Source organism: Hippoglossus stenolepis, chromosome 8, assembly GCF_022539355.2.
Source record: "Hippoglossus stenolepis isolate QCI-W04-F060 chromosome 8, HSTE1.2, whole genome shotgun sequence".
Lineage (NCBI taxonomy): Eukaryota > Metazoa > Chordata > Actinopteri > Pleuronectiformes > Pleuronectidae > Hippoglossus > Hippoglossus stenolepis.
Window position 1 is genome coordinate 26,828,976 of NC_061490.1, and position 9,509 is coordinate 26,838,484.

General features: G+C 48.4%; 1 protein-coding gene across 1 annotated transcript in view; it reads right to left on the reverse strand.

Moving 5' to 3' along the window:
* Window positions 1-27: 27 nt before the first annotated feature.
* The window catches only part of arhgef2 (rho/rac guanine nucleotide exchange factor (GEF) 2), a 17,289-nt gene continuing 7,807 nt past the window's right edge, over window positions 28-9,509 (reverse strand). Inside the window, exons 6-22 of the mRNA XM_035163141.2 lie at window positions 8,113-8,216; window positions 7,595-7,738; window positions 7,174-7,424; window positions 6,830-6,955; window positions 6,306-6,423; window positions 5,550-5,798; window positions 5,390-5,466; window positions 4,642-4,814; window positions 4,381-4,448; window positions 3,478-3,717; window positions 3,320-3,397; window positions 3,033-3,088; window positions 2,873-2,914; window positions 2,064-2,114; window positions 1,659-1,952; window positions 1,428-1,581; window positions 28-1,296 (exon numbers count right to left, since the gene is read on the reverse strand). Of these exons, the coding sequence (XP_035019032.2) occupies window positions 1,247-1,296; window positions 1,428-1,581; window positions 1,659-1,952; window positions 2,064-2,114; window positions 2,873-2,914; window positions 3,033-3,088; window positions 3,320-3,397; window positions 3,478-3,717; window positions 4,381-4,448; window positions 4,642-4,814; window positions 5,390-5,466; window positions 5,550-5,798; window positions 6,306-6,423; window positions 6,830-6,955; window positions 7,174-7,424; window positions 7,595-7,738; window positions 8,113-8,216 (2,275 nt within the window). The 3' untranslated portion in view covers window positions 28-1,246. The remainder of the gene's footprint in view (window positions 1,297-1,427; window positions 1,582-1,658; window positions 1,953-2,063; window positions 2,115-2,872; window positions 2,915-3,032; window positions 3,089-3,319; window positions 3,398-3,477; window positions 3,718-4,380; window positions 4,449-4,641; window positions 4,815-5,389; window positions 5,467-5,549; window positions 5,799-6,305; window positions 6,424-6,829; window positions 6,956-7,173; window positions 7,425-7,594; window positions 7,739-8,112; window positions 8,217-9,509) is intronic.

Below are 9,509 nucleotides of genomic sequence, written 5' to 3' on the forward strand. Positions count from 1 at the left end.
TAATATCCAGAAATAAAACGACAGACGTTTTCCAGCTGATTAGATTTATAAAGAACACACAGAGTCAGAGCATGAAAATAATAATGTTACAGAAAACATTTACATTTTTATCATCAAATCTTTTTACACAAACGTCACTTTACAGACGTTAAACATGAAAATAAGAAGCGGCTGCATTTGAGGAATTTGCTACAAATTTAATGAGCTCAGTCTGAGTTTCAAACTGCTGCCCAACATCTCAGCCTCAATATTAAATCAATATTCATAATAATCATCAATATTACAGCATCATCACACATGTAACGTTCTGAAGAACAGAAACTGTTAGAAAAATAAAAACAGGTTTTTCTTTTTGGAAAATCATCAAACTGATAAAGTTCAGTTTTTTTCTCTTCTGTTAAACTCGTGAATGAGTCAAGTTAGAAAATGATAAACAGCAGCGCCACCTGCAGGTAGATCGCATGATAAAAACACACCTGAAATGTTTTTTACAGTTAAAAGAATCTGTTCGATAAATATCAAGGAGATTCACGTTTTTTTGCATCATGTGACTGATTCAACTTCATCTTGTTCTTCATCAAGATTTTAACTTCAAACTTCAGCTTCATCATCATTATCTTCATCAGTGTTCCTTTTAAAACACTGAATCATCATATCATCCAACATCGAACAAACTCAGAGCCAGGACAGTGTCATGGCAACAGTGTCCGTGGCGACACAATCCAATAAGTTTGTAGTTGATCTGGTTCTGACTCTAACGTTTCTACAAACAAACATGATCAATAACAGCATTAAATAAACGGATTGGTTCGTCCAACCGACCAATCAGAAAGACCGAATCTGTAAAGGTTCTATACAAGTGACAAATCCAGGCTAACATGCTAACATGCTAACAGCTTCAGTCATATAATAAACAGCTTCTGACTCAGATTCAGAGACTCAGACTCAGAGACTCAGACTCAAAGACTCATACATTGGCAGCAGCAGGATTTAACCCTCTGAAGATTCAGGACAGAAATGTAAAGACTCAATGGATCGGTGTGGCCCCGCCTTCTTTCATAACCTCCACTGGAGCATATGTGGGAGGGGCTCCAGCTCACGTGATGATGTAAACAGGTCACATGATTTTCCTTCATGAACATTCAGGAAAAAAACAACAGCGTCTTTGAAACAGGAAATTATGTCATTATCAGCTGGTGACATCATAGCGACATCAGCAGAGTTCCTGAGGTCAGAGGTCAGGTCCTTAACTTGGCTCTGCTCCACACTCGCTCTCCTCGGGAATATCCTGCAGGTCTGAGAGGTCAGAGGTCAAAGGTCACCATGGGAACCAACCATACAGCGCACTGATAATAATAAACGATAGCTAATATATTAATTTAACAAACAAAACACTGATCAATTCGTCCTGTAGATCAGATACCGACCTCTTGGGCTGTCAGAGCGAGGGGAGATCATCATTTCCTCCTCCTTCTCCTCCTTTCTCTCCTTGCAGCCATCTATTTGATCAACTAGATTCGGACTGGCCAATGGGACAATGGGGCGGGGCTCCAGTTCCCTGCTGCCACGCCTCTTGCTCACCTGTTGACAGAGGCACCTGAGATTAGCTTAGTTTAGCTTCATTTACGTCAGATTATCAGATTCTCAGTTTAACCTACCGCTTCCTCCTTGATCACAGCACTGATTTCTCCATTGCCCCTCCTTCTGCTGGCTCGTTCCACCTTCTCAGGCTCCTCCTCCCTCAGACGGAGGCGTGTCACTTCCTGCTGCAGGCGGTCTACCTGTTGCCGTAGCAACATTGACTCCCCACTGGCGTCCAATCCTGTGTCACGCGAAATAGAACGACGGAGGATGGGACCAGAACCAGGACCAGAGGTGGAGCCTTGGGTGGAGGGGGCGGGACCTGCTCTGACTGACAGCTCCAGGATTGAGTCTTGACAAATCACAGCAGCCTGGGGGTGGAGTCAGTGAGCAATTAACTATTACATCATCATTACATGAGTAACTGACATGTAAATGATCAATGTTCAATAACAACAACAATAAGCATAAAGATAACTCACCTGCAGGGCGTGAAGCTGGAGGCTCAGGTTGACCAATCGCTGACGGGCTTCCTGTGAAGACGAGTCAGCTGTTATAAACTTGTTATGTTAACTAACTAATGTTAGTTCATTTATGTACACACTTATTTCCCACAAAACCGCATCACAGCCAGATTGAAGCCAGAACACAGCCGGCTCACAGCCGGATCACGGCAGGAGATTTTCCTGAGTATCAAGGTTTCAGTCATTTTATTCTACTTGGTTTCTGAAGGGAGACGATGGAACAAACATGAGGAAACTCTGGTTGTTGATGAAGCATCTTCTTTGACCACAGTGAAAACATCTCATCAACAGGAAGCTCGGACCTCTGACCTCTCGGAACAAAGCCTCCGCAGACCTTCACAAATATGACGTTTAGTGTTGTTTTCTCCTAAAGTCACATGAGCTCAGTCTTTACTGGTTGTGTGTTACCGATGACAACAGACTGTTAGTTGTGTTTAACCTGTGTGTGTCAGTCTGGGTCAAAGTGCATCACTCTGATAAACGTGTTGAGAGTTTTGCTGAATGTGTGATTCAGATTTGTGTCCAACCAGATGAACTGTGTGTAAAGTTTTGTCGACTGTGTGATTGATTGGATAAGGTTTTGCCAGTTGACAGTTTTGAATGGGGTTTAGTGTTTTAGCATTGCAGAAGAACTGTAACTTTGTATTTGCCAACAGAACTTTAACCATCTTTAAGAGTTTAATGTACTTATTATTCTTTATTAAACAAGGACAAACAACGGCCACATGGATTTCTGTGTCACATGATCCAGGAGTGATGAGTTTTACCTTGTTTACGGTTTGTTCCTGCAGCTGGTTCCCGTTTCTGTCCTGAGAGACAAAAACAGAAAATAAACTTCCTGTTCAAAATGTATACTAAATCACATGGTACCGTTACTATGGCAACAGACTGGTTAGAATCCGAAGGAGAATCCACATGTTTGTTTACCTGTGACGAGGTCTCGTTCAGGTCAAACGAGCCGTTCAGAGAACCAGAGTCCCCGTCTGAGACACAGGGGAAAGGCAGTGTCATCACTCAAACACTAGATGGCAGCACCAGTATTCACAGACAATTTGAACTGTCACAAAGCTTTGGTATTTAAATCTGATGATGTTATGATTCAGGTGATGATGCAGATCTTTGTCATCACCTGCTCAAATACAATTATTATTATTGTGAATTATTGTTTTTGTACAGTGATTCATTTCAAACAGCAGGTTATAAATTTCATTTACTGTGAAGTCTCCGGTTGCCGTTGGTTACAGTCGATCTCTGCGTGTTGGAGTCGAACAGCAACTTCGCCAGTTTGTCCACTGAAAACAAGAAACAGGTTCGATTCCCACGTCGTCAAATCAAACTAATTCAAAAGACATCAAAGCAAACAGAGCGGCACCTTCAGCGATGGTGGCCACGAGGAGCAGCTCGGCCTGAGGAGCGTGAGGAGTGTCGGCCCTGAAGAGGTTCCTGCAGAACAACGAGCTGGAGGAGGTCTTGGTTGAGGAGGTGCTCACCTCCAAACCTCCTTCTTCTTCTTCTGCTCCTCCTCTTCCTGTCGCCTCCACCAGGTCAGAAAATAGAGTGACACGCTCCTGCAGTAGCTCCAGCACCTCCCTGTCCTTCTGCTGGATATCAGCTGAGAAAAGGAGAGGAGGAGGAAAAAAACACAATGATCCCTTGTTTTGTGAGACAGAGCAGAGGTGCAGTAGGAGGAGGAGGTGCAGTAGGAGGAGGAGGTGCAGTAGGGGGAGGAGGTGCAGTAGGAGGAGGAGGTGCAGTAGGGGAGGAGGTGCAGTAGGAGGAGGAGGTGCAATGGGGAGGAGGTGCAGTAGGAGGAGGTGCCGTAAGGGGAGGAGGTGCAGTAGGGGGAGGAGGTGCAGTAGGGGGAGGAGGTGCAGTAGGAGGAGGTGCCGTAAGGGGAGGAGGTGCAGTAGGGGAGGAGGTGCAGTAGGGGGAGGAGGTGCAGTAGGGGGAGGAGGTACAGTAGGAGGAGGTGCAGTAGCGGGAGGAGGTGCAGTAGGAGGAGGTGCAGTAGGAGGAGGTGCCGTAGGGGAGGAGGTGCAGTAGGAGGAGGAGGTGCAGTAGGAGGCGGAGGTGCAGTAGGGGAGGAGGTGCAGTAGGGGAGGAGGTGCAGTAGGAGGAGGAGGTGCAGTAGGAGGAGGTGCAGTAGGAGGAGGTGCCGTAGGAGGAGGTGCAGTAGGAGGAGGTGCAGTAGGAGGAGGTGCCGTAGGAGGAGGTGCAGTAGGGGGAGGAGGTGCAGTAGGGGGAGGAGGTGCAGTAGGGGGAGGAGGTGCAGTACCTCTGATTCTCCTCAGTAAAGCTTTGTCTTCAGTCTCAATGAGAGGAAACTCATCTCTGGACGGACAACTGAAAAAAAAACATGATTCAGTGAAGTACTGACCTGAGAGCAGTACTACAGTGTTACAGTACTGACCTACTGAATGCAGTACTGACCTGAGAGCAGTACTACAGTGTTACAGTACTGACCTACTGAATGCAGTACTGACCTGAGAGCAGTACTACAGTGTTACAGTACTGACCTACTGAATGCAGTACTGACCTGAGAGCAGCCTGCTGGATCCACATCATCCAGGTGCGGCGGCCCTCTTTGGAGGAAGCGTGCAGTTCATACATCGCTGGAGGGGTGGAGTCACTGATCAGGTACATCCCTCGCTCCTGACTGGCTATGTCTCTGACAATCAGGTTAGTCAGAGACACAACTGGAGACTTATCCTGAGACAGACAGGTCAGACAAACAGGTAAGACAGACAGGTGAGACTGTGGTTCAGGGGGTTCAGGGGGTTCAAGTGGTTGAAGTGGTTGAAGTGGTTGAGGGTATCTGGTCTTGTTAGACCCCTCAGAGACTCTGTGGTTTTTCCAGGCTCAGAGGGGGGGGGACCTCTGTGGGCGTGTAGAGGGCGGGGCATGAGGCTGATCCATGTTTCCAAGTGGACTTCTAAAGGGAACATTCAGGTGTGTGCGTGCACGGTTTTATAATAATTTTTGCCGATGGAGGAGCAGGGACATGAGGTCGTACAGGTGTGACCATGTGTGACCAGGTATGACAAGGGAGAACCAGGTGTGAACAGGTAGGACCAGGTGTGACCAGGTGTGATCAGGAGAACCAGGTGTACCAGGTAGGACCAGGTAGGACCAGGTGTGATCAGGGAGAACCAGGTGTGACCAGGTAGGACCAGGTGTGATCAGGGAGAACCAGGTGTGACCAGGTAGGACCAGGTAGGACCAGGTAGGACCAGGTAGGACCAGGTGTGATCAGGGAGAACCAGGTGTGACCAGGTGTGACTCACCAGTGATGCAAAGGTGAATTTCTGATCTTTGTCCTGAAGGAAAACCAGGATGTCTGACATCAGCAGCACCTGCACATCTGGACAAAAACACAAGGGCTGGTGAGCAGATGTAAGCTCCACCCACAGTTATAGCGTTGAACAGGTAAACTGGCGATACTACCTTTCATTCTGGAGCCCTGGACCTTCCAGAGGAGAGACCCCTCATGAAGGAGCCTCCTCCTCAGTAGCTCTCCTCCTCTGAACACTCCTCCTCCGTGGACCTCGGCCTGAGCCCTCCGGTCCAGACGGGCCTGGATCTCCTGCAGCCTCCTGGTTCGGTCCAGCTCCAGAACCTCCTGATCCACCGAGCTGATAAGACCTTTCAGGAGCTGCAGTGCCTTGCTCAAAGCCTGCACCTCCTCCTCACTGCCTAGAGGTCACAGAGACATGGTGACATCAGAGGTCAGAGGTCAAAGGCTAGTAGAGGTTTTCAGCCGTTAGTAGAGGTCAGAGTTAAGATAAGATAAGACAGGATAAGGTGAGATAGGATAAGATAAGGTAATAATAATAATATTTATATACAGTGTGAACAGAAGACTTATGGACTTATCCACAGTTCATTGAGTTGAGTTGTGTGTGAGCTCGAGCTGCAGGAAGGAACGAGCTGTGATACGTCTCCTTCAGCTGCTGGGATGTCCTGCAGGGGGCAGCACTGGTTCCCCTCTGGACCATCACCTCCACTGGGTCGAGGGCGGGGTCCCAGTCCGTCCCGTCTCTTTAAGTCAGCAGTCGTGATGCTGCTGCCAGCGGACTCACAGTAGGTGCTCAGGAGCGCCCCCTGCAGTCCCCTCAGCACTCTGCTCTGACCCTTCTTATAAAGTGATGAGTGCGGTTTATTGTTGCACCAGGTTCTCACGAGACGCCACATGTCACCTACCTTTAGTGTTGTCGAGGATTCGCTGGATGAGGACGGGGTACTTGGTGATTCGTTGTGTCACCAGCAGGATGCACTCCTGGACGCCATGACGACGCAGCAGAGGACCACGACAGACACGCTGAGCATTTTGGAGCAAAAGAGATAAACCACTTTAAACCAGTTTAAACCCAAAGGTAAAATAGGTGCAAATCCTGGAGACTGAAACAGGATCATTTCAGCAGCAGGTTCAAAGGGGGTCAAAGTGAACCTGAGTCCAAATTAGTTCATTCAAGCTTAATTCAGGGAAACAAAACTAAATACAGTTAACACAGGTCCAAGACTCAAAAAGACTCAACTAAACCAGACTGGTAAAGACTCTTTGATTCAGGACTGACACCAGATCTGGTTCAGTCTAAACAGGAAGAAAGAGTCTCATTAAAATCTGTAAAACCACCAGATCAAATTCAGTAGAACCAGGTTCCTGTCTAAACCTGTTCCCAGTGATTCAGTCCAGGACCAGATCCAGGTCCAGGTCTTATCCTCACCCTGACCAACTGCTGCAGTCTTCGGTCTCGGGCAAAAACTTCTTTGTAGAGTTTCACAGCTTTCGGGTGTCGACTGCAGAACTCGGAGTAAAGTTTCTTCATGTCGTCTGCACATGCACCTGAAAACTGCACACACACACACACACGCACACACACACACACACACACACACACACACACACACACACACACACACACACACACACACACACACACACACACACACACACACACACACACACACACACACACACACACAATTACATCATAGAATGTACACATTTTAAAAACAGGAATCGTTGAATCTGACGACCTCTGACCCTCAGTCACCTGTGATGTCATACCTGTCTGAGCAGCAGGTCTCCGATGCTGCGGACAGTGAAGTTGCTGGAGCTGCCCTCCACCAGTCCCTCCTTCCTCCTGGTCAGGAGCTCGGACAGGAAGTTGGAGTGGAGCTCCAGCATCTGGTCCAGACAGGGGAAGATGGTGTGAACCACACCGGCCTCCAGCATCACCTCTTCCTGCATCCCCCGCCGGTACACGCCCTCCATGATCCGCAACGTCCGCACGTGGTGAAACTCCGTCTGGATTAGCTCTGAGAGGCAGACCATAATCTGGTTAATCCTGATGCCATCGTCATGGTAACAGACACACAGAGGAATCTCCATGACAACAGTCACTCCGTACTGACGACATTGAAAACGCTAAAACACAGACAAATATATACACACATATACATATATATATATAAATATATGTTGGTACCGTAGATGACGTCCTGCTGTTTGATGAGGTCTTTGTGAAGCGTCTGCAGGAACTTTGGTTCGACAGCGCGACTCCAACTGTCGGCCTGGATACAGCTGCCCTCAACCTGCAGCTCCTCCAGCAGGGGGCTCCACCACCATTCACCTGCAAACAATACACATATAACAAACACACAGAGGTCCCACTGTGTTTCCCACAATGCATCATGATAAATAGAGTCCAACCGATGGTCACTAACTGAGCAATATCTCCTGTCATGCATTGTGCTCGCGGCAGAGAGACGAGAGGAGTGAGGGCGGCCGACCCGTCGTATAAATGTAAATACGAGTCCAACGTTATCCTGCGACAATGACGTCATTACCCATGACAATGAATATTGTCCATAAGCGTTTTTTTCTTTTCCTGATGAGCTCACTATATAGTTTTTCTATATAGAAGTCACTATAGTCACTCTATACGAGCCAATCAGCTGCAGGCTTCCCAGAGGGACACGTGATCAATAACTGTGGTTGACTGACCTTCGTCAGTAAGCGACTCCATCGACAAAGTTCTGCTCCTGAAGTTTAAAGACTCGGTCGACTGAGAGAGAATCTTCCTGAGACCTGTAGATTCCTCCAGACCGCTGAGAGACAGACAGGTCAGAGAGACACACAGGTGAGAGAGAGAGAGGTGAGACAGGCAGGTCAGAGAGAGAGGTGAGAGAGACAGACAGGTGAGAGAGAGAGAGGTGAGAGAGACAGACAGGTCAGAGAGAGAGGTGAGAGAGACAGACAGGTCAGAGAGAGAGAGGTGAGAGAGACAGACAGGTTAGAGAGACAGACAGGTCAGAGAGAGAGGTGAGAGAGACAGACAGGTCAGAGGTGAGAGAGACAGACAGGTGAGAGAGACAGGTCAGAGAGACAGACAGGTGAGAGAGAGAGGTGAGAGAGACAGACAGGTCAGAGAGAGATAGACAGGTGAGAGAGAGAGAGGTGAGAGAGAGACAGGTGAGAGAGAGACAGGTTAGAGAGACAGACAGGTCAGAGAGAGGTGAGAGAGACAGACAGGTCAGAGAGAGGTGAGAAGACAGACAGGTGAGAGAGACAGGTCAGAGAGACAGACAGGTGAGAGAGAGAGGTGAGAGAGACAGACAGGTGAGAGAGATAGACAGGTGAGAGAGAGAGGTGAGAGAGACAGACAGGTGAGAGAGACAGACAGGTGAGAGAGACAGGCAGGTCAGAGAGAGAGGTGAGACAGGCAGGTCAGAGAGAGAGGTGAGAGAGACAGACAGGTGAGAGAGAGAGGTGAGAGAGACAGACAGAGGAGAGAGAGACAGGTAGAGAGAGAGACAGGTCAGAGAGACAGGTGAGAGAGAGACAGGTCAGAGAGACAGGTCAGAGAGAGAGAGGTCAGAGAGAGAGACAGGTGAGAGAGACAGACAGGTGAGAGAGAGACAGGTCAGAGAGACAGGTCAGAGAGAGACAGGTCAGAGAGAGACAGGTCAGAGAGAGAGGTGAGACAGGCAGGTCAGAGAGAGAGGTGAGAGAGACAGACAGGTGAGAGAGACAGACAGGTTAGAGAGACAGACAGGTCAGAGAGAGAGGTGAGAGAGACAGACAGGTTAGAGAGAGAGAGGTGAGAGAGACAGACAGGTTAGAGAGACAGACAGGTCAGAGAGAGAGGTGAGAGAGACAGACAGGTCAGAGAGAGAGAGGTGAGAGAGACAGACAGGTGAGAGAGACAGGTCAGAGAGACAGACAGGTGAGAGAGAGAGGTGAGAGAGACAGACAGGTCAGAGAGAGACAGGTTAGAGAGACAGACAGGTGAGAGAGATAGACAGGTGAGAGAGAGAGGTGAGAGAGACAGGTGAGAGAGAGACAGGTTAGAGACAGACAGGTCAGAGAGAGGTGAGAGAGACAGACAGGTCAGAGAGAGA